The following is a 16,511-nucleotide window of genomic DNA, read 5'->3' on the forward strand; positions in this document are numbered from 1 at the left end:
AGCTGAAAAAGAGAGAAAGAGAGAGGAGAGGAGGGAAAAAAAAAAGGGAAAAAAGAAAAAAAAAGGGTGGGGGTGGTGGGTTGTGAAGAAGAGAGAGAGCCAATTCACACTGAAGGTGGGGACGCGGCTGGCTCTTCCAGGACCCCGCAGCCCGTCCGGCTCCGCAGCCCCGCGCTACCCGGACAGCGCCCGCGGCCGGAGCGGGGCCGGAGCCCCGGCGGGGCCATGCTGAGAAGAGGCGGGGGCTCGGTGTGGAGCCGCGGGCGCTGCGGGGCGCGGCGGGGGCTGCCCCGCTCGGCCGGGCTGCCGTGACCGCCGGGGACGGAGCGGCCCGAACCCCGAGCGCGCCGGGCATCGTTTCACGTGTTGGTCTGAGCCACGGCAAGCAAAGAATATGAACAGGAAAACAAGGCGCTGGATCTTCCACATCTTCCTGAGCCTGGGGATTGTGTATATCAAGATCGGGTAAGTAACTTTTTTTTTCCCTTTTCTTTTATAACAATCACTCTCTCTCTCGCGCTCAGCCTAACCTGCCCAAACCTGTTACTATTTAACCCGGGAAGTATAAAAAAAAAAAAAGAAAGAAAAAAAAAAAATAAAAAAGTGATGATGGTGGAGATCACGATTATTTCTCAAAAGACAGGTAAAGCGCCCGCACCTCGGAGCGATATGCGCGGCTGCGAGGGGCTGGGCGGCGGTCCCTGCCGGGAAGGGACACCTGGCGATCCCCAGCCCGGCCAGCGGGCCCAGTGCGGGGTGCCCCGGCCGCTCCCTGTCCGCGCCTCCCTCAGGGACATCCCTGGGCCGCTGCCGCCCGGGACACAACGCCGACCGGCCCGGGAGGGGCGCACGGAGGGCGATGGCGCTCCGGACCCGCAGCATCCCCGGCCAGGTGCGCTGGGTGCGGGAGGAGGCGGCACGGCCCCGGGGCAGGGAGCGTGGGTTGTCCTCCTTCCTTCCCTCTCTCCTCTAACTGCTCGACAGGTTTAGGAAAACCCTCCCAGCCCGCTGCCTGTACGTGGCCCGGGCAGGCAATGCCGCTGCACGAGCTGTAATTCTCCAAGGAGGAAGTTTGGTCCTGCTTTGGCAGGAGCCCACGCGCTGCTTATCTCTGCCTCGGCTTAGAGACAGGGACGGGGAGAGGGAAGCGACGGGAGAAAGGCGGGTGCGTCCCGGACACCTGCCAGCGCCGGAGCCGCAGCAAGGGAAGGCATTGGGGTCTGCTCTGCCTCCGGGACCGGCCTCCCCTCAGCCACCGCCGGTGTCTTGTCATTGCAGGGGTTTCTCCTCTGTGGTGGCCCTGGGAGCCAGCATCATCTGTAACAAAATCCCGGGGCTCGCCCCCCGGCAGCGGGCGATCTGCCAGAGCAGGCCTGACGCGATCATTGTCATCGGGGAAGGGTCCCAGATGGGCATCAACGAGTGCCAGTTCCAGTTCCGCAACGGGCGCTGGAACTGCTCGGCGCTGGGCGAGCGGACGGTCTTCGGCAAGGAGCTCAAAGTGGGTACGTGCTCTCGGCTCTGCCGCCGGCCCCGCCTGCTGGGCACAGGGGGCACCCGGGGGTGCCACGGGCGCGGCTGCTGGGCTCGGGGTCGGGCAGGTCTGCATCCCGTGCCAGCCGGGGCAGGACGGGCACTGGGGGGTGTGTGCCCCTGGACGCTGCTCCTGCCGCTGCCAAGGTGCTGCCTCCCGGCAGGGCACCTGCCAGTGCTGCACCTCCATGTGTGCCAGCTCCCACCGCAGTGTTTCAGCTCTCAGAAATCCTCTCCGAAAAGCTCCCCGTTTGTGTGCATTGAACGGCAGCTGATTCATGTACTTAGGGAGGGGAAAAAAGGGGGTTGGTTCTTGTTGAAGGTAGCGATGAGAGCCAGAATGCTGAGCAGAGTTGGAATTGCACTTGTGGGGTGCAGGCATCCCCATGGGGATACTGGCCTGATGGTTGTGCTATGGGACCCAGGCGAGAAATCAGTCTCACTGTGAGGGGTTCCCACCACATGAAATCATTCTACAGCAGCAGTACCTCTGTGCCCGAGGATGAGTGGGTGTGTTCTGCTTTGAGATGTCAGGGTGCTCACAAGTGCTGCTCCAATCAACTGGCAGAAGATCACACTTTCATTTTCCATGTTTTCAGTTATCGCAGCAGTACAAAATATGTTCAAATTCTGAACTAAAGTAGCATTAATAATAACTTCTTCAGGTGTAAATACCTGAAGAAGTAGGGCTGAGGTGAAAACTCTCATCCCTCCATTCTGCAGAACACAGTAGTGAAATTTACTGGTTTTTTTTTATTCCATGGCACTTAAAATGCAAAGACCAAGGAATATGTTTTCCAAATACAGGCTGGGTTTTTTTAGAGCCGTCACTGAAACCTTATCACTCACAGCAACACATTTCACATCCAGAAGGATCTGTGGTTTCCATTCTCTTCCGCCGCACAGCAGCCGCACAGAGAACAGGGGCCAGGAGATCCCTGAGCAGCTGTGGGGGCACCCTGTGGGTGGGCTGGCCCCAGGCACTGCTCAGTGCCATGGCAGGATCTGTCCCCTCATTCCTGGCATTCCCTTGAAACACAGAGGTGCAACCTTGCCACTCTGCTCTGGAACCTCTGAGAACACTGAGTGTGTGTTTGATCACATCAGTGCATGCTGATAGGTGTTCCCAAAACTTAGATGTTTAAGGAAAGAACAGAAAGAGAGCACCACCACCCATTTTGAAAGCCCCACCTTTCAACACCTTTGATAATCAGAGTCGCTCAAGTAGAGAAGGTAAAAATCCCCCTGCACAACACTGGGAAACACCTGAAAATGAAGCATTTATTCAGATTAGCTCATTGTTTCTGTTCCTTGAGCTGAGCTCCTCCTGTCAGCCATGCAGGCAAGTGTTTGCCACTTCTGTCAGTGAAAAGTCCATTTGGATGGCTGACAGGTTTGGGCTCATTTACTCCAAGAGCAGCTTTTCGTTAAACAGAAAATGTAAGAAGGTTTTTTTCTTCTCCCAGAAACTAGAAAATTGCAGAGTTGTTGTGGTCTGTTGTGTAAACATGCTCTCAGTTCCTTCCCTCCCTCTGAAAATTGAATTATTTAGCTAGTGGGTTATATTTAGGTCCTTTTAAAGAAAGTCAATATCAAAGGAAGTAGACTTTGATCTGTCTTTGAGGTGATAACTCTTAATATGTTCTATCTATCCATTACAAAGCTAAGATGGATAGGGTAAATTCTTCCTTGGTTTAAGAACACAGTGAAAAGTTGAATGACTTCCAAATTACCAAACTCCATAAAATTCATTTAAAGAATAACAAACCTCTCAAATTTAAACAGGTTATATGTGTTAATTTTAAAGTAAACTGATAAAAATCACAGAGGGTTGAAATCCAGTGGTGAATTTTTGTTTTACACAGACATTCCTGCAGTCTCAAGGATAAAACTACTCAGGCTCTCAAATACCATGAAATATTTTAATGTAACTGTTCCTGCTCAGGTGGTCTCCTTGTTCTTCTGCTTCTTCCATATCAGCAGGCATATAAACTCTGAATATCTGACACAGCTCATCTTTCTATGGCTATGAGGAAAAAGTAATGTCTTGCTTTTTCTCAAGGATCTGTGCCAAGTTGTGCTCCAGGTTACCATCCAGAGAAACAATATTTCGCTTTGGTTAAAAAGGATACAGCCTATGTGCCATAAAACCATAAACCGAATTAGGTGCCCACAAACAGGAGAGGGCCTGAGGACCTTACCCTGAATAGGAAAGAGAGATGTGTGATATGAAGAACCATAAACCCCTATAGGAAGCATTTCAACGTGACAGAGCACCAGAATAACCTAGGTTACCGTTAGGTGAGGATATAATGTACCCTCGTTGCTTTTTAAATTAGCCTTTGACATGGCGTGTTCCAAAATACTGTTACAACAGCCTCAAACACAGCAGTCCCATCCCTGCGATTTGACACCTGACTGTACCTTTCAGGCACTTGCATCCTGAAGTTATTGCCTGGGGAGTGCAGGGCACCTTTGTCTTGCCACTTGCAGTAAAGTCAGTGAGCCACACATGAGCCCAACACTGTGTCTCTGCGATGCTTCCTATGCCTCTGCAGTGGCACTGCTGGGCTGCTCTGGGATGAGGAGATGACTTCAGAGTGATAGGGATGTGGCTGGAGGAGATTACTTCAGAGTGACAGTCCCTGCTGGGCAGGTGCAGCCTGCAGAGGCTCGCAGCAGTCGGGGAGGATGTGCCTGAGTGACTCCAATGGAAATAGGCTTTCTTTGTGTCAGTCCACACAAGTAAGTTCCTTCAGGTACCAGAAATTCTTGTGATCTATTTCCCAACCCATGACTTTGATGGCACACCAAGCCACATCTTTGAATCCAGGTTTCTTTCCTTTTATCGTTGCTGGGTAATAGATTTTATGAATGTTAGGCAAATATACTGCAATTATTTAAATTCTTTCATTGCCACTCAGGGTGATTCTCTTCCTGGTCCTGCTGTTGTGTAGCTGAGGGATCATGGAACTTCTGTGTTTCTCTTTTCCTACCTTTAAAATGGTAACAGGAATATTAACCTTATTGAAACACTTGGAATCAAACAATATTTCCCTGTTCTGACCTGTAATGTATATTTTTAAAAATTCGCATATAATCCATTTTCCAGTGAAGTGATAGTTATTTGTGCAGGTAATTGTAGAGTTTATTTGTAGAGTTTATTTGTAGAGGTATAGAAAGCAACCACTTAAATTCATCCTAGAGCATATTTGTGCCACAGGCTTGAGTTTCCCACTCACCACAATGAGATTCCAACCAGTGCCCAGCACTCTCTCCAGTTCCTGGGTCATTTTATCTGGTTTGCCCTCCAAAGAGAGATTGTTCCTCCTGACATGCTGCAGATGTCTCAGGGTGCCAGCTGGTGCCAGCAGTGCCAAGGGCATGAAGAGAAGTGACAAGTGCCATCAGTTTGCTCTGCTCTGGTCACAGAGGGAACAGTGGAGGCACAGTCCAGACCCACACAGGGACGTTTTTTCTAGAGCATTCCACAGACACCTTATTAATAATGTAGAGTCGCAGAGAGAATTTTTAAAATAACCATGGAGATGACGCAACACTGCAATTACGGACACACTTAAAACCAAATATATTTGCCATGGTGGTCAGCAGTTCTGTTCCTGAGGACAGCCACAATCAAAACCAACATTTTTAAAGCAGTTTAGGCCAAAACCCTCCTGCTTATCTGTCTTCAGGTGAAATGTGGTTCAAGCCTAAGGATCTGGACAGCCTTTGATAGAGTCTGAAAATAGGATCTAGGCTCTGCTGGATCACGGGAGGAGCAAGAGCTGTGGCAATGGCTTTTCGTCAGATGCCTCAGGGGCCCATTTTGTGGGGTGCAACCTTGTGAGCAGTAACTGCTGTTGTCTCAAAGGGGACATGACTGAATTTCATGAGATATGGAGGATAGCACTACACTGGCATCATAGGGGAAAAAAAAATCCATCTCATTTTGCCACAAGTGAGCAGCACTGGTACCATTAAACAAGAAAGTGAAGTGGTACAAACTGTTTGACTGCCCTGCCACAGAGGGACATGGCAAAGTGGAGACTCCTCAGGACAGATCTGAGAGAAGAGAGGCACAAGAGCCCTGCAGAGGCTGCAAGGACTCTGTGAGAGGGAGGATGGAGTCCTGAGGTGTGAGTGGTGTTCTGCAAGGAACATTGCAGCAAGACATTTCAGCCAGGTCTTCATCCTGGCCGTACTAAAATGCAGCAGTTCTTTGCTTTCTTCTACCATGGAAAACGCTTCAGTATAATCACAGTGAGGTTTCACCCACCTGACATTACCCTTGGGAATAAGGGAAGTTGAAATCAAAAGAATTCCCATGGACAGGCTGGTCCCAAAGCTAATGAGCAAGCAGGGCAGCTCAGCCCCTCTGCATGCCGTGCCCGATGCCTTTGGCTCAGGGACCATCCCAGGAGTGCCCAGGAGAGTAAGGCAAACCCTTCACTAACATGTTCAGTAGCTGTCAGAAATAGCTCTCCTGCTGGTATGGGAAAGAGAAGATCTAGGACATTTTCCTCTCTGGCTGGGTAGGTAACAAGAAACTTATGAGTAAATCTTCATATTGTGACTGTGTTGTAGACAAACATTTGTGAAAACATCTCAGCACAGGTGTGCTGAAGAACACATTTAATATTCAATCATTTCAGGGAGCATTTTGATTTTAAACACCGCTGTAGTCTCTCATGTCAGGTATTAAAGTCTGATTGTTTGAATTCCAGAATAACAGACCAAGTGAGCAACCACTAGGTAGAATCCTAGAATCTCCTGAGCTGGAAGGGACCCTAAGGGATGATGGAGTCTGATCCTGGCCCTGCACAGAAAGCCCAACAGTCCCACCCTGAGCATTCCTGAGAGATCTGGCAGGAAAATTCTTCTTCTTTTTATATAGCATGGAAGATTACCTGCACAGGTCTGTGGGAAACACAGTTCTGCTGCTCTATTTCGTTTGGTCAATATTTAGAGGAAAATTTGATACTCTGTTTTCTCAACTACTGCTGTTATGAACCCCCCAAGACACACAGAAAAAAATAGTAATTAACAGGAGTCTTGCTATCTAGTCAGATGAGGTCAGAGTCTGAATTTCTGAGTTAGGTTTCCAGTCCTTACGACCGGTTTTTACTGTCAGTGCCTTGCAGGAACACAGTTATCTGCAGGCAAAACAGAGGCCAGGCTGAAATACGGCCTGATCATCCAAAGCTGCTTTATGCCAAAAAGTCAATCTTTCCCAGCAGGGACTGTCACTACAAGATAAAACATTGCCCCAAGGTCAGTGTAGTTGGAATTCCCATCACAAGGTTTTCATACCTGCTTCAGATGTGTCTTGTGAGTACTTGTTCCAGAGGAACAGAAATTTTGCATCTGATTGGGAAGGTGGGAGATCTCCTGTGGCAGGGGCAGTACAGGGCTGCTCAGCAGGGCTGGGGCATGGGGGCTCAGAGCCCTCTGAAAAGCAGAGACTTATCTGAACTCCAAAATAATGACTCTGATTTTTGCAGTGCGCGTACCTTGAGTAGTAACTATAAATTTAAAGAGGATATTTTCAGAAATAATTGCTGTAGCTGAAGTATTTCCTCTGCAAGAATTTCATGTGTCGGTGAAAGGAACTTTAGCTCGTTAAGGTGAGCAGGGACTAAACTCCCAGAGTCCTGAATGCCTCTTAAAGCCACTTTGTATTTTATTTATTTTTATTTATCTTTGTAAAGCCACAATGCTGTTTTATAGGGAATCATCCTCTCAATTTCAACTGAGTAAAATATTTTAAGGCACCAACCCCCCAAACTTTTAACAGAAGGAGAAGAAAAAATTAGGAAGAGGATACTTCAGTGAGTTTTTAAGCTGCCATTCTTATTGTATTATTCATATTATTCATGCTAGGTCAAAGAAACATGAGAATAAAAAAACCTGCTGGACTGTACCTAGTCTACCAAAGAAGGAGGAGGTGAAGCCCAGAGCAGGCAGGGGATGGGTTCTGCACTATATTTTTCCAGGCTATGAGTTATGGCCTCTATAGAGAGATGAGGAGTAATGTTTGCTGTGGCACATAATTGGCAAGGTACACTGTGTTTTCCATCTTTATATTTTCCCAATCATATTTCAGCTCATGTCACTGCAGATAACTCCCCCTCTGACCCTTTGGCTTTAAATAGCAGAAAATACAACCCATGTTTTCCAGTGAGATAAACAGAAATTTGTCTCTCTTTTATTTCACAGCTTAGTCAATTTATGAGGGGGACTGATAGGGCGGGACAGGCTGTTTAGAAACACGCTTAGATCTCAAACTACTGAGCACCTACTGACTTCCTGCAAATAAATTCACTCTGCATTTTGCAGACTTAAATTTTGTTTCCCAAGCAACATCAAGGTATTGCACTTATTTTAAAAAATAAGTTCCCGTTTCTAATCTGTGTGAATGAAATTTTTACAAAGTTTTCAAATTTAAAGATTGAACTTAAACCCAAATGAAGTTAGCTAAATTAAAACCAGGATGCAGACCAGTCTGTGCAGCTGATAGACTGGTCAGCCCAAACCCAGTCTAGCAAACATTCACATCCAAAATCAGCGGCATGCAGGGAGTGTTTGCAGAATTAAGGCTCCAGGGTGTGCACAGGCTGTGTATAATTGTGCTCAGTGTTAAGAGAGCAGCTGCCCTGGTAATACCTGTGTCTGATACCTGTGACTCTCTCAGTGGTTCCCCTTGTGACATCTGGCACCCCAGGGTGGTGGCTGACTATGCAGAGCTCAGACAGCCTGGGAAGGTGCCCTGCCCAGTGCAGGGTCTGCAGACAGGACTCCAGTGTCAGTAGATGGAGCTGCAGAAATTTTGGAAGCCATCTACTCCAAGCTCTCTGCCATCAGAGCAAACAGAGCTGCAATGTGCTGCACACCTCACTGAAGTGCAGGAAAGCATAGGAAAAGCAGGAGGACGTTTCTGTCCAACGCTTGGAGAGAAGCCCCCATGGTCAAACAGCACTGAGGCACTGGCTGGGGCTGGGGAGAGCCTCAGGTGAGGGTGAGGGAGCAGAGCTGTGGCTGGAGCCCTTCAGGTCATCGGCCTTGTGAATGGCCAGAGCAAACTCTGACTGTGCTGAGTCCTTCTCGGGAGGTTCCAGTGCCTGGAGTTGAGTTCTGGAGTGTTTTCCATGGTTTGTCTGAGATAAGGAGAAGAATGTGTGATTTGGGAACTGAAAGGAGGGCTTGTAATTCTTGTACATGTCCAGGGCAGGTTGGACAGGGCTTGGAGTACCCTGGAGTGGTGGAAATGTCCCTGCCCTTGGCACGGGTGGAATGAGAGGAGCTTTCAGGTCTCTTCCAACCCAACCCATCTGGGATTCCATGATTCTGTGACAGGTCACTCTCCATCTTTGTCTAACTTCTGTAGGAGCAGCTACCTTGGTACAGCCATGTCTCAGATCCTCCAGGAGTTTCAACTCTCTGCTGAAGTCCAAAGTAGAGGAGTAGAATTTCTACTTAAAAGTGACAGGTCTGTTCGGGCACAGACCCCTGGGACCTCAAGCACTGTTGCCAGAGAGACAGGCTAGTCTGAGCTTCCCTCCCATGCTGAGCCAGGCCAGGGTAATGAGACTTTAAAAAGTCAATCATTTATGAAAAACAGGAACAGTTGGATGCAAATGTGACAAATCCACATCACTTTATCACCAGTGCACAAGTGCCAAGGCACTTCCTACCTGAGTCAATTCTTCTAGGCACTTAATTTGTTTACCTTGTAATCTCCAGAATTTGAGGTTTTAAAAGCTGTTAAGATTTTCTCCCAAATAAGATAAACTTATAGAATAATTTATGTAATGTAATTTATGATCAAGCTTGACAGTGGCTTCTGACTCTGCTTGTACTAACTAAGTTAATATTTTCTGCATTGCATTCTTATTCCCTCTAAAAAGCAAAAGACCTGTTCAGCCTCTACAATGCTGAGTATGTCAGATTCAAATGATGTCCCAGTGATTTTGGTTCTAGATCTTGAAAATAATTTTGTGCTCAACAAAAGAAATCTGATCAAAATCAAGTGCAAAAAGCAACCACATGTGAATTCAACTAAAAAATATTTCTTTGACAATGTCCCATTTGCTGCTTTGTGGAACAGAAACCTGGTGTTTCGTTGGTGCCCTCTGAGATATAAAGTGGGACTTCTTACTGTACACTCATTATCAGTGTCTTTTTCATAGCGTTGTGCTTAAAATAGTGAGGGTGTTGATGAGTGTAAACTGGAGGAGGAGCTCAACTCCAAATACACCTAAAGCCTGGGAATTCTCTTCCACACTCAGATTTTTATAAAAAAACAAGAGTTCTAGAAAGCTCCATCTGCAATTTCCACAGTCAAAATGAATAAGTTTATGTTGTTTTTTTTTTAAGTAAGGAGAAACAAGGAATCCTTTGAAGAAGTCTGATAATTGGCTGTAAGTTCTGTAATAAATGCAGCATGTAGCAGCATTAGGGAACACTGCCTTTGCTAATAGAGGGCATGAAGTTGACTAATAACAGATTGTGATAATGTCATCTTGTTTTCCGTCTTACTTCCTTGACATAAGAAAGTGAACATTTATCATTTAAAACGACAAGTATAGAAATTCAGATCATGTTACATGAAAAGGATGCAGCCAAGGCTGAAGTGTTGTAAGGTTTCTTTCCTAAGTGATGATTTTTTTCGTGAAATGCAATGAACAGCAGAAATGGGCTTGTTTCATGGGTAACAAAGATTTGCCAGCAGCTGAGGTCTGCCAGGACTCAACTGATGGGCACTTTGGAGAAGGGAAGCAGATCTTCCCATCTGCACTCCCCTAATTAAGAACCTGATTCTAATTCTATCGAACAAGGGTGCATTTTGTCATTGGAGAAATAAGAGTAGGGCAAGTTCTTGGTTTGTGAGATCCAAAAAATTTTAAGGGCTGTTTGATATATGTGGGCAACCTCTTTAAACCTCCTCAGGCTGTGAAGGGCCCTCTCTCAGCTGAACCGGCCCCAAAAGTCTCACAGAGCCCATAGGGGCCATGTGTGGGGAAATATGCACACCAGAATGCAACAAAACTTCAAAAAGAGAAATTAAATCTTAGATTTAAAGTGAGAACCCCCCTGAAGGAATAGAAACCTGTCATTACGGCCTTATTGCACAAAGTAATATTGGCCTGACCTCTGTCTCACAGCCCTCTGGTTAAGGCTGTTACTTCACCTTTCTCTTGTCATGGAGCCTACAAAAGGTCAGGATTTTTTCTTCATTTTATGAGAAATTTTGAAATTAAACCCAAGACTTGTTTCATTGAGTCAGCGCAGATGTCAATGTTGAAAACTTTTTGACACCTACAGTGTGAAAAACTTGTCCCAGTTGAGTTAAAATGTTTTCAGAACAAGAGTCCAACAGAGGTGGTTGTCCTGTAAAAAAACCATTTAGTGTAGAATTATTTTTTAAAATAAAATCCTATTTCTGAGTTGAATTTTAAAAAGGTTGAATATGTATGTTTTAACAATTTAACTCCCAAGCCGAACTATTTAGTCTTCCTTTCTTTCTTTATTTTTGACCTTTAACATTTGCCAATCCATTCTTTTGCTTTAAGTTTAGTTTGCCTACTTCTAATAGCATCTAGAAATATAGAGATGAAGCTGCGTTGATGCATTAGAGTGGCTTCTTAGAACAGACACTAGACAAGGTTAAGAGAATAAAGTGGGGATTTATTGAAGGCCTTCAACAGGCACAGCTTGGGCAGTCAGAGCCTCCCAGAGGCTGCACCCAAGGTGGACAATGATCACGAGTTTTTCACAAAATTATAAATTTGGTCCATTTACATATCAGGAATTAATCGTCCAATTACAGCTGCAGGTAATGAAGTCATTTACCCCCAGTTCATTCCCCCCCAACTCACTTTTGTTTATACTTTTCAGGGCCTGAGGCTGTTCAGTGTCCTTGAGTTTCAGGCCTAAAGGGATTGCTTTGCCTGACCAAACTGTGAAGACAGTAAATATGGAATTTAGAGTTATGCACTAACGCAGTACAGGATTTGAAACACATTAAAGCTAAAATCCTAAGACATCAGTCTGAACAGTACTCAACCTCCCGCTGCCTCATGGAGAGACATTGCTTTAGAGACGAGCACCACCAGACTAATACTGGGAGGAGCAGAGCCCTGTTTATGGTGCAGATTTACAGCATGCCCAGGAAGAGCTGGTGCCGTTTGCCCACAGGAATTGCCCGTTCCCCTCCGCCATGCCCTGCCCGCTCCTCACGGCCTGTTCTGCCTTGCAGGGAGTAGGGAGGCCGCGTTCACCTACGCCATCATTGCGGCCGGCGTGGCCCACGCCATCACAGCAGCCTGCACGCAGGGCAACCTCAGCGACTGCGGCTGTGACAAGGAGAAGCAGGGCCAGTACCACAAGGAGGAGGGCTGGAAATGGGGCGGCTGCTCTGCTGACATCCGCTACGGCATCGGCTTCGCCAAGGTCTTTGTGGATGCCCGGGAGATCAAGCAGAATGCCAGGACGCTCATGAACCTGCACAACAACGAGGCTGGGCGCAAGGTGAGTGAGTGTGCCTGTGCTGTCCCCGTGTCCATCCCAGGGTTGGGATGGGCTTTGGTGCCCCACAGAGCAGGAGAAACACAGGGTTGCCATGCTGGCATTGTTCACAGCAGACAAGTAGGCACCCCTGCAGGTTGCTGGACCATCTGCTCGTCAAACATTTGTCTAAATGTTACTCTTTGCAGCTGTGAAAAAGGAAAAAAAAATCCAACAAGGGTTTTATCTGGGAAGTCAGATGGTACTTCTGGTAAAAAGCTGCCTGCTACTGTGTGGGTGAGCAGGAGTCTCATCAGGTTCAGACATGAATGTCTTACTCAGTTGAAAAGGGATCATTTTCAACCCCAGTGCTCTAACCTCTCTCTTTGTTTGAGAGCCGCCTCTGCAAGGAGGAAAAAACTTCAGCAGCAGAACCCCGGGCTGAGTTCCTGTCACTCCATGGTCACAATGTGACACGGATTTGGGGTCAGCACGTCAGCATTCCCAGACATCCCATCCTTTGGGACTGAGAGTAGATGCCGCAGAAGTGGCACCGAGGAAGGCAGGACTCTAGCAGCTCCCACACACAGGTCTCCTGGGGCTCCCGAGCACTGAACACCCCAGGTTTGCTGCCTTAGCCGTGTTTGTGATCTCCAGTGGCAGCTGGGGCAGGCACAGGACCCAGCCTGGTCTGAGCCATCCTGCAGTCAGGACCAGGCATTCCCAGGCAGTCCCAGTGGGGCTGTGGCTCCAATTCCAGAGCTGGAATAGCCAGGGTTGTGTCTGTGTGCTCCCCACACCCCAGCAGGGCTCTCCTTGCGGGAGTTCTGCTGATCCCATCTCCCAGGGATGTCAATCCCTGCTTCCTCAGCTCTCCTTTTACCTCCTCCTGTGCAATAGTCCTGATTGCAGTATCATGTGAGTGTGACTTAGAGGCAAATGGAAGAAGGAAGTTGCGAGCAGCAGTTAATTTGTGGATGCTATTTTTGTTGTGGTAATTGCCTGTAGGCTCTGAGACATCTCCAGTTACACTGGAGCTAGGCAGATTGTATTGAAGAAAAGCCATTTCCACCCCAAACAAAAGCCTAACTCTTCTTTAATTTAATGCTACTGTAGGAGTTTTATAGGTGAGATTCTGGGTTTTACTCTGTGTGGTATCCCAAATGCCTGTGTCTGGCACTGTGGTGTGAAAGCCTGTACTTCAACACTGGCAAAATGAACCCTGAATTCTGAGAATAACTCAAGGATTGAGCATTCGTATTTGCTAAACAAATGATTCTGAGATCTTTGTTACTTAGCTTCTGGTAGCATGAAGGCACATCCTGAAAAGCTTGGTAAAGCACCAACACCCACAGTCTGCTCTACTGTACAAGCACGGACCCAGTGAAACAAAAACTATCAGACGAGTTTCACCTCTGTGGCAAAGCTACTTCCTTGAAAGGTCTGCTTATATTTGATGGGTGCTGGCAGTAAAAGATTCCCAGGAAATTACACACCAGCCTACACCAGACTGCAAACATGGCTGGAACTGCCTGCTGGCTTTTTCCCCAAAGCAAAGCTCAAAAATACAGACAAATAGAAAAGTTGCATTTTTTGCTTTGGTTGTCCCCCAGGTATGGATCTTGGGCAGAGGAGGGCCATTGGTGCTGGAGGTGGCTGTGGGAAGGCCGGCTCCAGGAGCCTCCCCAGCCTCCCCGTGAGGCTCCTTGTGCTTCTCACCTTTCTGTGCACAATTTGCTGCCCTGGAAGCTCATGCCTGGAAGGTTCAGCTCTCCACATTGTTATCTGGGGGAGCAGCGGTTTGTGCTATCTCTGGCCATCTGCCATTTCTCCAGCAGGCTCAGGAACTGCTCTGATCTAGAGATATCTCTGCACTTCTTCCTGCATCCTTCACAGAGCAAAATTACCCATCTTTGTTCGAACAAATCTCTACTTGAAAGCTTCAGGGGAGAAAAAAAGAACAGGACTGAGGAGAGGCTTGTTGCTCCACTGCCCTGTAGAGAATGAATAAATTATGTTTTTGCTAGAGAGATTTCTTTCAGGCTTTGCTCCTGTGTGAAAGATCACAGTATTTAAAGACAATTGGCAGGGGAGGCCATTACAGGTATTTGGCACACCAGGACTCTCACAACCTGACTCTTCCACAACAAAGACAACCTTGTTGTGAGGTGGAACTCTCCATTTTGGGGTAGTATGGATCTTATCAGCCTCCACACAATCTATTCATGGTGGCTTTCCTCTGGGCTACAAATTTTTGTCTTGTTTCACTCACCCACGCCTAGGTTTTGATGATATTTATGCACTTAGGAGAGAGACTGGCACCTACCAGGCTTCCAGAAATAAATCAATCCTTATTGATTTCTTACCCCCCCCTGTAGGCACTGATATGCTGTTCAAAAGTCAGTCCTCTCTACTTCTTTGGTCATGCAATGTGAGGCTGTGCTGTGCCCACTCACCTGGTGGTCACCTGTGGCAAGGTCCTTCTTCAAGGTGACACTTGCTGCAGGTGGTTCAGGATGCACTCTGGGAAAGCACAGATCTATCAATATCAAGATATCTTCTTGAGAACTACGGATAAAATCATCCATTCCATCTTGATGGGGGAGAATGGTGTGCTGGGACCACTGGCCATAGAAAGGACTTCAGGATATGAACCGCAGAGAACCACCAGGAAAATCCTGATCCAGGGTTTCTGGTGACCTCAATTCAAGGCTTTTCAGCCTCTCAAAGTCCTGTTTTACCCAGGCAATGTCTCTGTGTTCCCTGGTGTTCCAGCAGCAGTCTCTGAACATTCTGAACACACAGCTCTGTCAGAGCAGGGGTACAGTTCTCCAGGGAATGGGCACAACCCCAGGGGTACCAGAGCTCCAGAAGCCTTGGGACAGTGCTCTGAGGGATGCCCAGGATGGGACTGTTGGGGTGTCTGTGCAAGGCTGGGGCTTGGGCTGGGTGATCCCTTTCAGCTCAGGATATTCTGTGATTCTATGATCTGTCAGCTTTTGCTGGAAATGAGACAGCTGAGGGTGTCATATGAGGAGGATTTCAGAGGTCATAGGTGGAGAACATCCCTGTTGCTGGGGAGTGCAGTGCTTGGAAAGCCCCAGGGTGCAGTGGGGAGCAGCCCTGGGAGTAGTGTGGGGGACACAAGCCATTCCCAGCTGCTCCCCACCACTAATCCAGCCAGAGGTACCTGTGGCTCCTGCAGCCAGGGGCAGCTTTCCTCATGCTGAGGGACAGGCTCTGACTCTGTTTCTCTGTTTGTCTGGGTGACAATCCAACAGGACTCACTTGTGTAGCCCAAGTCCCTGGGGCTGCTGGAAGGCCAGGAGCAGAGTTCTGAGCAGGGATCACAAACGCCCCACCAAACTGGCCCTGAGCAGCCCCAGAGGCTCACCTCATTTGTCAAACCCACTACAGAGCAGCGATTCCTGACCTTCAGAAGCAGAGTTTAGGGTGTCTTTCCTCTTTGAATTAGTGTTTCCTGAAGTGCTGATTCACTGCAGGAAGGATCAAGCAGTACAGTGAGAACAGGAGGAGAATTCCTAACATCTGGGTCAGAAAAGGGAGATAAAGCTTCAATTAATTTAAAGGCATAATGCTTATTTGCCCTGCAAACTTCCATGTGAGGGGATATAATTGCAAGACTGAATTGTCTGTTAGCGAATTTGTCTTCTCAAATATGAAGTTGATTAAATTACTGTAAGAAACACAATAATGTATGTCTGAGAAATATTTATGATCCAGGAAATAAAAATGTTATTCTCCAGGTTATCCTGTTAAAAAATAGCGAAATAGATACTGAAAGGCTGTATGCATTCTGGTTGTAAACATTTTGTTCTGATAGCATGGCAAGGTACATAAGACATAAGACTGCTCTCTCCTCTCTTTTTCCTTGTGACATTGAAATTCCACGAATGGCATCTTGCATCAGCATTACATCATATTAAGTATAATGCAATATTATGAGTCATTGTTATAAATCATGGGCACAGGCTGCATTAGAAGGCTTTTGCCTTCAAGAGCACATCAAGGTGGATTTTTATTCAGCGTTTCTCTTTGAGACATGTGTAGGTGCACTGACTTTGCAATGTCTCTCCATCCTCTGAATCAGGAGCATTTCAGATTTCCCCTTCAGCTCTGAGGCGGCAAAAGGATGTGCAGCATGTGCCTGACAGAGCTGCTGCAAACAGCAAGCAAAGCTGTGAGCACCCAGGAGGTGTGGAGGCTGCCCAAGACACAAAGAGGATCTATCTAGGCACCTCGTGGCAGCCAGGGGTCTGGCACCCCAACAGCTACAAGGAGGTGTTCCTGAAATGGATCACGCAGGGGTCAAAACAGACTGACATGTTTAGTGTCTTATCCTGTAAAAAACTGCAGCAATGTTCGAGTGGCACAGTGGCATTTGGAAAGCACAGAGCTCAGGGCTTCTCCCAAGCTGTCCTGGAAAGCCACACTTGTGGGACTCTTTACTT

At 47.3% G+C, this 16,511-nt stretch overlaps 1 protein-coding gene across 1 annotated transcript in view; it reads left to right on the forward strand.

The window, feature by feature from the left end:
- Positions 1-217: 217 nt before the first annotated feature.
- Positions 218-16,511, forward strand: part of WNT7A (Wnt family member 7A) — a 34,842-nt gene continuing 18,548 nt past the window's right edge. Inside the window, exons 1-3 of the mRNA XM_033071919.2 lie at positions 218-465; positions 1,279-1,505; positions 11,792-12,063. Of these exons, the coding sequence (XP_032927810.1) occupies positions 395-465; positions 1,279-1,505; positions 11,792-12,063 (570 nt within the window). The 5' untranslated portion in view covers positions 218-394. The remainder of the gene's footprint in view (positions 466-1,278; positions 1,506-11,791; positions 12,064-16,511) is intronic.

Source organism: Catharus ustulatus, chromosome 13 (genome assembly GCF_009819885.2).
Source record: "Catharus ustulatus isolate bCatUst1 chromosome 13, bCatUst1.pri.v2, whole genome shotgun sequence".
Classification (NCBI taxonomy): Eukaryota; Metazoa; Chordata; class Aves; order Passeriformes; family Turdidae; genus Catharus; species Catharus ustulatus.